Genomic DNA, 14913 nt, shown 5'->3' with positions numbered 1-14913 from the left:
TGGAGGAAAAGCACAGGGTAACCTTCCTGAATCAGGATGCAGTGGTGTGTGTCATGGTGGTGCTCAGGTGTCGTCCAGCAGACGGCGATCTCCTCTCCTTAAGCTGAGGCGGTCCCTTCGGGTGAGTGTCTGGAATGTCCTATCCTGAAGAGAGGATGATCACCTGTCTCTGCTATCATCTGAGCTCCAGCGTTTCAACATTGGTATTGCAGCACTCCCTTAGGTTTGGAGACCAGATAGTAGTGAGGTTATGGTGGGTGGTTACACATACTATTGGTCTTGTCACTCTGGTTACCATGCCCAAGGAGTTGCGGTAGCCATGTCCAATAAGCTGACTCCCATGATAATTGAGGTAACACCAGTCAATGAGCGTATTATGAGACAAAGGATTCGTCACTCTTTTGGTGTCATTTCCCTGGTCGCTGAATATGCTCCAACTGAGGCGAGTGATCTCACTGTGAAGGAGGCATTTTGTGCCACACTCGAGTCTGTGGGTGATCAGTGCCCCGGGCAAGACACTCTTCTAGTCTTGGGGGATTTCAATGCATCAGCTGGAACTGATAGGGATGGTTATGAGGACGTGTTGGGCCTCATGGGTCTGGAACTGTGAAGCTGAACAGCACTAAGTTCCTTGACTTTGCAAGAAGTCATGGACTTCGGGTGGCTGCTTCATGGTTTCAATGCCCACAGCCTCATCGCTGAACTTGGTCTTCCGTCGCTGGTGGTGTGGCAAAGGAGATTGGCCATGTGCTCATTATGGTTGCTGGAGGATGATCCAGAACTGCAGGGTCTACCAGAGTTCTCAGTTCCTCACAACTGACCACAGGCCTGTTGTAGCAACTGTGAAGTTCCAGCTCAAATCCAGGAGAATCGTACCATGCCAGCCAAGGTGGGATGTTGGCAAGCTCAATGATTAGAGGGTAGCTGAGGAGTTTGCAAAGAGGTTGATTGGGGATTTTGGGGGTCTGTTTATTTCTGGGAATCCTGAGGAGTTGTGGAGGGCCTTCAAGACTGCCATCCTTGATGTTGCCGATGGATGTCTTGAAATCCATCATCAGGCAAAGAAGAACTTTGTCTCCCAAAATACAATAGATACCATTGACCAGAGTAACAGGGCCAGGCTTAATGGTAGAGCTGAGCTGTTCAGGGAGCTGAGGCGTAAATCTGTATGTGTGCTGCGGGCGGACAAGGAGGCCAATGTGCGAAGAATCTGTGAAGGGGTAGAGCATCACCTGTGGTCAAGTGATTCTCGTCCTGCTTACAGAGGAACTTGTGCATTGCGTTCCTCCAAGCCGAACGCTCAGTGCACTGCCGTTCGAGCGGAGGGTGGTGAGCTCTTGACAGAGGAGTCTAAAGTGAAGGCCCGCTAACTTTGAGTGGCTGTACCAGGTTGAGAGTGCTGTGAGATTTGGTGATTTCATCTCTGACTTATTTCCAGTCGTCACTGGGGTTCATCAGGGGTGTGTACTAGTCCCCACACTTTTCAGTGCTTGTATGGACTGGATTGTGGGGAGGTTGTCGGAGAGATCAAGCTGAGTTGCATCATTTGGGAATGTCCGGATCTCTGACATTAATTTTGCAGATGATGCAGTCATCTTTGTGGAGATGCTGGATATCCTTATAGGGGCCATAGAGGCACTGAATGAGGAGTTGGAGCCACTTGGATTACGGGTTTCCTGGGTCAAAACTAAGATCCAGGTTTTCAGTGATATCTTAGATGCTGATATCTTGTCTGTACCTGTTTGTGGTGAGTATTTTGAGTTTACGGAGAGATTCACTTACCATGGCAGTGATATTCATGTCTCCGCACATTGTAAGCCAGAGTTCAACAGCCATGTGGGTCAGGCCTGGGAAATATGCATTCATTGGATCATGGGGTGTGGTGTTGTTGCTGCCTGTGCAGGTCATCTGATTTTTTAAGTCCTTGGTCCTTCCAGTCTTGCTCTACGGATGTGAGACTTTGACTCTGACCAGAGATCTGAGATGGAGACTTAACTCCTTTGGTACCAGGTCTCTTTGGAGAATCCTTGGCTGTTGCTGGTCAGACTTTGTGTCCAGCGAGCAGTTGCTGAGGGAGACTCAGATGAGGTTTGTCACCTGTATAGTCCATGTGTGCCAGCTGCGGCTGTATGGAGATGTGGCTCGTTTCCCTGACACTGATCCTGCTCACCACATTCTCTCAACAAATGAGCCACTTCAGTGGAGGAGGCCAATGGGCTGACCACATGCCTTGTGGTTGCAGTCGTTTGATCGGCATCTCAAGGAGTTGGGGATGTGCCAGGCATCTGCCTGGGGAATGGTTTTCCGGAGGCCCCTGGAGTACTGGTGGAAATTGGACTGCCTCAGTAATCCACTACATCATGCGGTTTTTGGAAGATTCATTCACCTCAAGTGCTTGCAGTATGAAATGGGGTTTTGAGGGAATGAATGCAAAACAGGATAAATGAATACGTCCTCCTTTCTCCTTTGTAACAACTTCTCAAATTTCTCTGCTTTTTCACTCTTTACTCAGCCTTACTGTCACACCCATTGGATAATCTCCACTGTTGCTTTCCCCTTCAACCATGCACTCCACACTTTCATCCATACGAATTCATTCTCACATTCACTCTTGCGCATTTCCTTCCTTTGTTGTACTTCCAGTGTTGCTCCACTCAGCCATTTAAATTGACCACACTCGGTGTTTGTAATGGTAGGAGCCTCTGCTCTGAGTCTGGGAGGTGGTTTGAACCCCGGCAGAGTCATGCCAAATACTTCAAAATGGGCTGTGCTGCTTCCTTGCTCAATGTTCAGCATTTAAAAGGGTAGAGTATGGACAAGCAACCATAGGTTGGCAATAGTAGTGCAGGCTTTGATGTGCCTAATGCCTCCTCTTCTGTTGCAGTTCCTTGTGAGGGAACATATATTATATTATTATAATATATTATTATTATTATTATAATTATTATTATATGCCTTGATGTCTTTCCTCTGTACTCATTCTCTTTCTTTCTCTGATTATGCCCCTCTCCCATTTCTTTTCATTTCTCTCCGATCTTCCTTCCACACTCTCAGTTACATTCCTTTATTTTTGTGAATGACCAAATATGTTTGTGCATCATTGCGGGAATGTTGCGATGCTAAGGAAATGGGAATATGTTGAGCTAAACGATAATTCTTTTGTTTTCTTCTCGTTTCCATTTGATTCTCCAATATCTCAGTTTTGTAATTTGTGTTTCATGCTTGATAGAAAGATGAAAGTCGAGCAAGAATTTGCAAGAATGCTTTGGCGTATTCGCTGGGAGGACATACATTTACGAAAGCTGGACAAGAACCGCAGAACCATGGGTAGCAAGATAACCCTCTCGCTGGTGGGTTTGGTTTCCTGTGTGTAGTAGCACAACGCATGAACAATATGGAGATGATAATCATAATAATCATCATCATCATGGTTTATGTCATCAAAAATACTTTTGCAGCAATAGTCAATTTATAAAAATTACAAACAAATATAAAGAAACCTCAACATTAATTCCCAGAATTAAATTTGGATAAAATAAATGTAAAACCAAGAAAATATCACAGATATATTGCACAAAACAATAAACACCAAGTTCATATTAATATAAACACAAAGACCACAACCAAATATGCGAGAGAACAAAAGTTTTGTCAGATGCTTGCAAGCTGGTTGTGAGATTGATGTGCGAGTTACCAGCCTCGGTGACATAATGGTTGGAGTGTCTGCCCCGAGTCTGGGAGGTCATTGGTTCGAACCCCATCTGAGTCACACGAAAGACTTAAAAAATGGCACGTGCTGCTTTCTTGCTCGACACTCAGCATTAAAAAGGATCGAGGACGGACAAACAACCATAGGTTGGTTATAATAGGACAGCCTTTGATGGGTCCAGGAGGTTGGTGACAGGATTAACACTCCGGCCACCGTAAAACACTTCACTCTGCAAAACACACCAAAAACGCAAAGTACTTCCAATCTTGCTCTACGGATATGAGACTTGGACTCTGACAAAGGATCTGAGATGAAGACTTAACACCTTCGGTGCCAGGTCTCTTCAAAGAATCCTTGGCCATCGCTGGTCAGACCTTGTGTCCAACGAGCGGTTGCTGAGAGAGACTCAAATGAGATTTGTTATCTGTATAGTCCATGAGCATCAGCTGAGGCTGTATGGACATGTAGCTCAATTTGCTGAAGCTGATCTTGCTTCCCAGATTCTCTCAGCGAGGGAGCCTTTTGAGTGGAGGAGGCCAACGGGATGATTGCGTACCTTGTGGTTGCAGTAGGTTGATCGGCATCTCAAGGAGATGGGGATGGGCCAGGCATCTGCCTGGGGAATGGCCAGAAGGAGGCCTCCGGAGTACTGAAGGAAAGTGGAAGCAGCGACGTGCTGCTCTGGCACATGCTCCCATACCGAACCTTTGATGGAGCCAAATGGTCTCCAACTGCATTGAATTTACTTGCAGGGTTATATATATATATATATATATAAACATATATATATATATATATATATATATATATATATATATATATATATATATATATATATCTTCTTCTATTTTCGGCCGCTCCCGTTAGGGGTCGCCACAGCGGATCATCCGTATGATCCGCATAGTGATTTGGCACATGTTTTACGCCGGATGCCCTTCCTGACGCAACCCTGGTCGCCTCTTACGACACAGGGATATGGTACACCTATTTTAACCGGGGTATACACCGGCCCAGTACACTGGTACTCATTTCGCCGACCTCGGAAGGATGACAGGCTGAGTCAACCCCCTGGTGTATTAATTCAGTGGCCCAACGGGGCTTGAACTCAGGACCTTTTGGATCCCAAGCCGCTGCCCGAACCACTGCGCCAACACCAGGCTAAATATATATATATATATATATATATATATAGATATATTTATTTTTATATATTTATTTATATATATATATATATATATGTATATATATCTGTATATCTTCATATATATATATATATATATATATATATATATATATATATATATATATATATATATATATATATATATATATATATATCCTAATCTCTGTATATATATATATATATATATATATATATATATATATATATATATATATATATATATATATATATATATATATATATATATATATATCTGTATATCTTCATATATATATATATATATATGAACAGATGTTTGGTACTACAGAACTTTAATATGGATACAAACAAACATGACATAATGGTGACCGAAGCTTTTCATGCTGCACTCTTCAGGGTAAAATTTGCAGTAAATTAAGGAGGAAGTGAAGGCGCATGCTTTATACGCAGGTCTCAATAAGGTAGACGCTGATTGGTTCAACCATAATGACGTCATGGTGAATCTGAATGCCCATTGGTCGGCTCATCATCTTAACCTCGAGCTCCCATCGACTGGAGCAGAGTTCGTCGATGATTGACATTTGCAACCACATCCTGGAGAGAGGGGGGATGGGTTTCCCCTAAGGTCCATTTACCATTTGTTAACGTACTTCCCTTGATCTTTCTATGCTGAAAGAGACACAAAGATCATACAAATTCCTTTTGACGACATAATATTGGATCGGTGGTAAGGATGAAGGTTGCTTCCAGCAAACGTAAATGAAACGAGCTCCGACCTCGGCTCAATATCCTGAACATATGTGCATTGTACTGGTCTGCACAGATAGGGTTGGCAACCAGGTGCTGTGCAATGGCAGATGAAGCAGGTACAGTGGCGGGTGGTTGCTGGATATTTCTACATGCTCGCACTGGTTGTGTTCTAACCCTCACAATCACAAAACTCAAGGAGATGGGGATGGGCCAGGCATCTTTCAAACCCTCACAAAACATAAATAACCAGTTCTAACCCGGTTTCTCGGCTTCGAGAGAATACAAAGGAAGGTCGGCAGGAGGCAGATATAAACACATCCCAATTCATATAAACACGCAAAATAAATATGTAAAGCATGTTAGCATTGAAATAAACATGTAAATAAAGTAAATATGGTATAACATAAACAACTAGAACAGCACTCGGTAGAGCGCATACCTCCACCATGCAATGCCTGATCCACGAGAACATATCGGACCCGATACATTTTTGAAATATCATGCTATATATAGTTTTTTGCCCATGCTATATATGTTTGATCTTCACCAAAATCGAATCAATTCGTCCTTGTCAAACACTCAACCTTTCCACCGAGTTTCATCCAAATCTGTCCACAACTTTTTGAGATATTCTGCACACAAACAGACAAACTGACAGACAGGGGTAAAAACATAAATAAGCTCCTTCACTTTCCGTGGGTAAAAATACCAGACTTTTACCTTTTAAATTTATTACAAAACAGTGAGGTTGGTGAGGGTTAGGGTGGTAGGCTTGGGATCCTTGGGTCCCGAGTTCAAATCCCACTCTGCTGTTGAATTAATACCAGGTGGGTTTGTCTCAGCCTGTCATCCTTCCAAGGTCGGCAAAATGAGTACCATCCTGCTAGGATGATTGAGCTATTTGAGTATCCTGTGTTGGAGTGGTGACCCATCTAGGATTGTGCCCAATCGCCCAGGAGACTGCTTATATTAGGCAGCACGAATGCTCTGCACAGAGTATGGTCCCAATGGATGGGTGAAGGTAAACATATCACCCACTCTGTCGTACATAGAAAACACAAGACGTAACTCGGGATGCCGATGATGGTGATGCTCTTATTTGGGGGGGGGGGGTGAAGGTTAGAAAGATGTGGGTGTAGAACTTGTGATGGCTGTTGGATCGTCGGAAGTGCGCCAAAGGCACCAACTGTATTGCCACATAGAATAAGGGTAAGATCCTTGGACACCTTGACTCGGAGCAGATATTTCCTGCTTGGACAGGAAGGTAGGAGATAGCTTCCTCTTCCAAAATAATCTTGTCTCTCTGGCGTTAAAAAACTGCTCTGGCATAATTCCCTTTGCCTCGATTAGTTCCAGCTGCAGTGGGTAGTTTTTCACAGCATCGTGGTCTGCCATGGTTGACCTGGAGCCTTTGGCATGGGATGCCTTGTGATAACGTTGCGAAATCTGCAATGATTTATCCCGTATTACCGGTCCACTCAAAGGCATTTTTTTCTGTTTAGCCCTCGATACAAATATTAAGGCTCATTATGGGAGGTAATCCTACACACGGATGCAAATAATGACTTATCTTAGCTCAAAAACCACCATTGACCAAAATGAAAAACCGCAATAACTAAATGGCAACGCAATAGGTTGCGCGTGATTGGTTGAAGCCCATGATATTAGAACCCACGATATATGAGGGTTTACTGTATTGTCGCGGGCTGGGGGTTGGGTGAGAAGACCACCAGGGGGGAAGTTATCTCGGGTTCTCACCAGACTCCCTGGAACTGCAGGCCGTTGCACACGGATAATTCCGTGACGCAGCGGGTTGCTAACCAACTGTGAACGCCAATAACTCAACAACATGATCTAGGGTCCTCCCGTCTATGGGTTAATCGGGTTACCTAATTAATCATGTGACCTAATTATCGGGGGACACGCCCTTGGTACGCCTTGTCCGAACCGGATCTCTTTACCAGATCAGATGCAGCCGAGCGACACTGCCAAGGATGGGTACCGGCTAAAAGGAACAGATCGTTGGGAATAAAGTCCCGGCGAGGTTAGGATACGGACCATGCTGGATCAATCTAAGAAAAGACAAAAATGAGCTAGGAACATTTCTCCTAATAATTTATTTGCAGGGGGGCGAGGAAAGGTATGTGGCACATTGAATGTTTTTTATTGTTGGGTGTGAGAAGAGATAGGTAGAAAAGTGTGATGCGACAATAATACAGGCAACTTACAAAAGCAGACACAGAGCAGAGTTATCCCGATATAATTCTTCCACAATTTTAACTTAAGCGAGGACAGGTGTCATGACGCACGCACGCACGCACGCACGCACACACACACAAAACCCGATGAAGAGGAGTTGATGAAGAGAAAAAGGAGAGGAGATGAGGCTAACGGTCTCTCAATACCTTGCATGATTGCCTGACCGTGCCACCAGTACGTTTTGGGGGGGATGCTCCGCTGGGCGATACCTTCCTAACAGCTGGCGTGTCGTCTCTTGCTTAGTGGCACTTTGTGCAGCTCGCGTCGGTCCAGAGAAGGAGACGCAACTGTCAGGCGGGAAGGGAGGGACATGGGTGGAGCCAGCAGTGAGTGGGTGGAGAAAGGCGGAGTCAAAAGCCAATGGGTGGAGAGAGGTGGTGTCAAAAGCAAGTGGGTGGAGAGAGACGATGAGGTGGTGAAGAAGGCGGAGTCAGCAGGCGAATTAGTGGAGAAGGCGGAGTCAGCAAACGGGTCAGTGAGGAAGGGCGGGTGGAGAAGGCTGAGTCAGCAAGCGGGTCGGTGAAGAAGGGTGGGTGGAGAAGGCGAGTTGGAGATCCAGTGCATGAGAGAGAGAGAGAGAGAGAGAGAGAGAGAGAGAGAGAGAGAGAGAGAGAGAGAGAGAGAGAGAGAGAGAGAGAGTGAGAGAGAGAGAGAGAGAGAGAGAGAGAGAGAGAGAGAGAGAGAGAGAGACGGAGAGAGAGAGACGGAGAGAGAGACGGAGAGAGAGACGGAGAGAGAGACGGAGAGAGAGACGGAGAGAGAGACGGAGAGAGAGACGGAGAGAGAGACGGAGAGAGAGACGGAGAGAGAGACGGATGGCTTCGCGATCCGTCCTTTTATTTTAAAAAAAAAACCCGCGGTGCAAGGTGGGGGCGCCACCCCGAAGCGATGTGTTGTCACCTGAATCAGGCGCTTTGATTGGCCCCAGCCACTGTGCGGCCCGGCCGTGATTTCCAGAAGCGGCTCCACTCCACTTCCGGCAATATGTTTACAAGCTGCAGAATCATCTTATACCGAACCCCATCATATGAATCTCCTTGCACCGAACTCCGTGATATGAATCACCTTGCACCAAACCCCGTGATATGAATCGCCTTGCACCGAACTCCGTGATATGAATCGCCTTGCACCGAACCAGGTCAGGTCAGGTATGGGAGCATGTGCCAGAACAGCGCGTCGCTGCGTCCACTTTCCGCCGGTACTCCAGGGGCCTCCGTCTGGCCATCCCCCAGGCAGATGCCAGGCCCATCCCCATCTCCTTGAGATGATGGTCAACCTGCTGCAACCATGAGGCACGTGGTCGGCCCACTGGCCTCCTCCACTCATGAGACTCCCTCGCTGAGAGAATCTGGTGAGCAGGATCAGCGTCAGGAAAACGAGCCACATGTCCATACAGCCGCAGCTGACGCTCACGGACTATGCAGGTAACAAATCTCATCCGAGTCTCTCTCAGCAACCGCTCGTTGGACACAAAATCCGACCAGCGATAGCCAAGGATTCTCCGAAGAGACCTGGTACCTGGAGACCTAAGGAATTAAGTCTCCGTCTCAGATCCTTGGTCAAAGTCCAAGTCTCGCACCCATAGAGCAAGACTGGAAGTACCAAGGACCTGAAGACGCGGACTTTCGTCCTCCCGCACAGGTACCGGCAGCGCCATACCCCATGATCCAGTGAATCCATGACTCCCCAGGCCCGACCCAGATGTCTATTGACCTCCGGCTCACAACCTGCAGAGACATGAATATCACTGCCAAGGTAAGTGAATCTATCCACGACCTCAACATCCTCACCACAAACAGACACAGACAGGACAGCAGCATCCAAGATGTCACCGAAAGCCTGGATCTTTGTTTTGACCCAAGAAATCCGTAATCCCAACGGCTCCGACTCCTCATTCAGCACCTCGAGGGCCCCCAAGAGGATGTCTAAAGTCTCCGCAAAGATGACTGCATCATCTGCAAAATCAAGGTCCGAGATCTTGACATTGCCAAACGATGCACCGCAACTTGATCTCTCCGACATCCTCCCAAAAATCCAGTCCATACAAGTGCTGAAAAGTGTGGGGGCAAGTACACACCCCTGACGAACTCCAGTAACAACTGGAAATAAGTCAGAGATGGTACCACCACACTTCACAGCACTCTCAGTACCAGAGTAGAGTTCAGACATCAGATCGATCAGTTTTGGTGGCACCCCACGAAGACCAAGAATCCTCCAGAGGACATCCCGATTCACTGAATCGAACGCTTTACAGAGATCAACATAGGCTGCAAGCAGCCCCTGCCGAAACTCTCGTCTGCGTTCGGTGAGGACACGAAGTGCAAGGATACGGTCAATCGTTGACCTCTTTGGTGTAAAGCCTGACTGCTCTGGACGCTGGTGCTCAAGCAGATGGTGGCGAACCCTATCAAGAATTATCCGAGCAAAGACCTTGCCCGGCACTGAGAGCAGCGTCACCCCTCGGTAGTTGTTGCAGTCTTGGCGATCACCCTTCCCTTTCCAGAGAGGGACAACAAGGCCCCTCTTCCAGTCAGTTGGGATGATGCCTGTGTTCCAGGCAGAGCACAAAACTGCATGCAACGACGCGAGTGCAGCATTTCCACCAGCCTTGAGAAGTTCGGCATGGATGCCACAGATCCCTGGAGCTTTGCCCCGTTTCAACTGGTTCACCGCAGCCCGTGTTTCCACAAGCGATGGTGGACCACAGTTGATTCGAGGGTCAGCAACAGGGATTGTAACACCCTTGACGTCCAACTCGACAGCTGGGGGATCAGCCTGGTACAACCGCTCAAAGTAACCGGCCCAGCGGGCCTTCACTTCAGACTCCTCTGTCAAGAGCCTACCACTCTCTGCTCGAACTGCAGTGCTCCGAGGGATGGGCTTGGATGAACGTAATGCGCGAATTCCCCTGTAAGCGGGACGAGAATCACCTGTCCACAGGTGATGCTCTACCCCCTCACAGATTCCTCGCACATAGGCCTCCTTGTCCACCCTCAGTGCACGTACAGTTTTACGCCTCAGCTCCCTGAACAGCTCAGCTCTGCCATTCAGCCTGGCCCTGCGACTCTGGTCAATGGTATCCAGTGTCCCTTGAGAGACAAAATTCTTCTTTGCCCTGCGGTGAACTCCAAGGCATCCACCGGCAACATCAAGGACGGTGGTCTTGAAGGTGCTCCACAACTCTTCAGGACCCCCAAAGCACCCAGACCCCCAAGTGTCCACTCAGCCTGTTCGCAAACTCCTCAGCTACTCTCTCATCCCTGAGCTTGGCAACATCCAGCCTAGGCTGGGATGGTACCATTCTCCAGGATTTAAGGTGCAGCTTTAGAGTTGCTACAACAAGCCTGTGGTCAGTATTGAGGAACTGAGCACTCCGGTAGACCCTGCAGTTCTGGATCATCCTCCAACGACCGTCAATGAGGACATGGTCAATCTCCTTTGCCACACCGCCAGCGTTGGAATACCAAGTCCAGCGATGAGCTTGCGGGCGCTGAAACCATGAACCAGCCACCCTAAGTCCATGACTTCTTGCAAAGTCAAGGAACTTAGTGCTATTCTGGTTCATAGTTCCTGACCCATGGGGACCAACACACACCTCATAACCATCCCTATCAGTTCCAGTCGATGCATTGAAATCCCCCAAGACTAGAAGTGTATCTCGTCTGGGGCACTGATCAACCACAGACTCGAGTGTGGCGTAGAATGTGTCCTTCACGGTGAGATCACTCGCCTCAGTCGGAGCATAAATAGAGACCAGGGAAATGACACCTAAGGAGTGACGAATCCTTAATCTCATAATACGCTCGTTGACCGGTGTTACCTCAATTATCATTGGGGTCAGCTTATTGGACACAGCTACAGCAACTCCTTGGGTATGGTAACCATCAGAGCGACCAGACCAATAGTAGGTGTAACCACCCACCATTATCTCGCCGCAATCCGGTCTCCGAACCTCAGAGAGAGCTGCAATCCCGATGTCCAAACGCTTGAGCTCAGATGATAACAGAGACAGGTGATCATCCTCTCTTAGGGATAGGACATTCCAGGCACCCACCCGAAGGGACCGCCTCAGGTTAACCCAAGGAGACCGCCGTCTGGTGGACGACACCTCAGCACCACTCCGACACACTCTCCCGCAATCTGACCCAGGGATGTTACCCCGTGGTTTCCCTCCTATCAAAGATTGGGGGTCCCGAAGGCTTTGCCCCAATCCCATCATCCGGTGAGCTGCCCTGCGAAGGGAAGCTGCACAGGAGGTACTCCCACGGAGTGGGTTTTCAGATTTTTTTGCGTTTTTGCGTTTTGCGGAATGAAGCGTTTTACGGTGGCTGGAGTGCAAATCCTGCCACCAACCTCCTAATAAGAAGTAACCCAACTGCAGGAGGACGTCCGCAGACACAGTTGGGCACTAGATATGGATGGCCGTTGGCTCACAAGGAGCTCCTCCGCCCTTTGACAGGTTTTGTTTTTAATCCTGCTGGGTGTCCATATCCAAACACCCTCCTCACCAGAAAACCTGGTGGGGGAGACGGTTTAGTCGCCGACAACCCGACCATGGAACAGGTTAGTACAGGTTTACTTGTTACCTGTAGCAGGTCACAGATCGAACCTGACCTGACAAAAGGTCCGAACCCCATGATATGAATCGCCTTGCACCGATCTCCGTGATATGAATCGCCTTGCACCGAACCCTGTGATATGAATCACCTTGCACCGAACTCCATGATATGAATCGCCTTGCACCAAACCCCATTCCGTGCCTCGGCGACCTGCGGTTGGCGCTGGTCAATGTGCCTGCTCTGTGGTGTGCCATGCGGCCTGAGTGATCCGGCCGCACAGCATGCCTCTGCCTGGTAGCAGCTGGGTCAAGGCAAAGGTGCGGGAGGATGTCTGCCATCTGCGGGAGACATTTGTGGCCGTCGTGGTGATTGAAGACTGACAGTAAGACGTTATTGTAACCCCATGCGCAGACCTGGCCAAAGATGTGTTATCCATGCCCCATTCTGTGCAATGATAAAGTATCACGGGCTGTGTGCGAGTCCGCCATTGTACACGTGGTCAGCGTGCGGGTCCACCTGCCATCGAGCATGCTCCGTACAGTGCGCGCGGGTCCACCATTTATCAAAGACGGTGTTGTGTGCACGATCTAGCCCTGATCTGTGTCAGGGAATTGAGGGAAAAGATTGGATATAATTATTAGATGGAGATTCGGATTGAAAAGGGGACAGATATATTTGTTAATGGATATTTGGATTGAAGAAGAGTGAGCCGTGTGCATACTGTATGTTGTTAGCAATTGGTGTGTTGGTTATGCCTCTGATCACCTGAACAGTGGGTGGGGGGGGGGGGGTCATCGTTGAGCTGCACGTGCGTTGTTGGCTTCTATTGCTGCCCTTGGCCTTCTGTGAGGACAATGGCGTGGCTGTGGTTTTTGCCAATGGGTGTCGGAGCATAGTGCCTGCTGGCTCACGCGAGGACCCCTTGCTTGGATTTACCTTATGAATAGAGAAAAAAGAATAGGAATGAAGTTCAAAGATTTAATCAGACCTAGCTATGAAATTTACTGCACTGCCCGTTCGACACACTAGACAAGAAGGAAGGGACTGTCTGAACATACATTAATGAAATAACTGACAGGGGACCACTGTATGTTGGCTGCTATTGGTGTTGGAGGGATGCAGTTTCCAGAACCGCAACAATATGTGTATATATATATATATATATATATATATATATATATATATATATATATATATATATATATATATATATATATATATATATATATATATATATACACACATATATAATCAACTCCTCCCATGCTCTTCTCGACAAAGAAGCTGCATAAAGCAAGCATGAAGGGCCACCAAGGTAAGCCCTTTGCTGTTTCAAACGCTTCCCAGAGTTCCTCCATAGCTGTAAAGAAGTTCACAAACAGTATACACATGAGAATCCCAATGCTACACACCACCTCAGCTGCCGGACCGGTTTCATCACCTGTTGGCGAATCATCAGTGGCAGCGCAGACAGAAATGCATACCAGGTGGGGTTCTCACTTTGCCGACAAAACATATTATATATTGACTTGTGAGTGGTGGTAAACACGGCGTAAAGAGAATGCTCCATCTTAAGGAAATATAGCACTGTCACGTAATTATGGATTTAAAATGTTTTCCCTTGATATTTAACTAGACATGGCGATTACAAAATTTGGGGATGAGGTAATTATTAGTGGAGAAAGCAAGTGGATTAATAACAAAGTTTAATGATTGCAAATACAACAATAATCACAATAAAATTTGTGTAAATCCTCATGTTAATACATATTGTCATGTTCAGGCCAATTAGGTTATTTCCCACTCCTGACCCAGATGTCGTGTCCGGGTCAGGTTAGCACCGACCTAGATAGCCGAACAGTTTTACTTGGAGGCGGACAACAGAGATCCTTGGAGATTATGGCATGTGCGGGACGGAAGGCAGCGGGGCACGTACCAGAATGGAGGCACACGGGTTTATACTCAAACCCACAATGTATAAACAAACACAAGTAAATTCAACAAATTAAAGTTTAATGAACATAACATCAACGCGTTAAAATGAAAATAAATCAAAACGTGATCATTAAATAAATCAAAGCGTGAGGTATTGAAATGTCAGGTAAACTAAAACCTAATTTGAGACGTCTCCGCTCAGTTACAAAAACAGACAAGGGGAAAGATACATTTAAAAAAAAAAGAAAATACTCCTTTTATGCTGGTACTCAGCTTTGTGTCCAGAGGTGACCTTCAGGAGCCTCACAGTTGTCGAACCTCAAAGCCGCTGCACGGGAAACGCACAGCAAAATGGTGTCGTCATTCCTCACGGTCACCTACATGAGGTAATTCGTGCAGATGGTCTTCAACGCCAGGGCCCTCGAACTGCTGTTCAGTTTCTTCTCATGATTGAGATTGCCACACCGCTCCCTCTATGTTCCAGGTCCACATACACCAAATGGCGCTGCCTTTCTCTTTGATCATACAACAAGGCGATT

The 14913-nt window shown here is 47.1% G+C and overlaps 1 protein-coding gene across 4 annotated transcripts in view; it reads left to right on the top strand.

Moving 5' to 3' along the window:
• Window positions 1-14913, top strand: part of LOC147020253 (atrial natriuretic peptide receptor 1-like) — a 252988-nt gene that overhangs the window by 107623 nt on the left and 130452 nt on the right. For all 4 annotated transcript variants that reach the window (XM_085895487.1, XM_085895485.1, XM_085895483.1 and 1 more), the window contains one exon: window positions 3230-3350. In XM_085895487.1, the coding sequence (XP_085751613.1) occupies window positions 3230-3350 (121 nt within the window). The remainder of the gene's footprint in view (window positions 1-3229; window positions 3351-14913) is intronic.

Source organism: Eptatretus burgeri, chromosome 9 (genome assembly GCF_056783735.1).
Source record: "Eptatretus burgeri isolate ZD-2024b chromosome 9, Ebu_testis_v1, whole genome shotgun sequence".
In the NCBI taxonomy this organism is placed as follows: Eukaryota; Metazoa; Chordata; class Myxini; order Myxiniformes; family Myxinidae; genus Eptatretus; species Eptatretus burgeri.
Note: the sequence above shows the minus strand (reverse complement) of the source record. Positions and strands in the feature narration are given on the sequence as shown.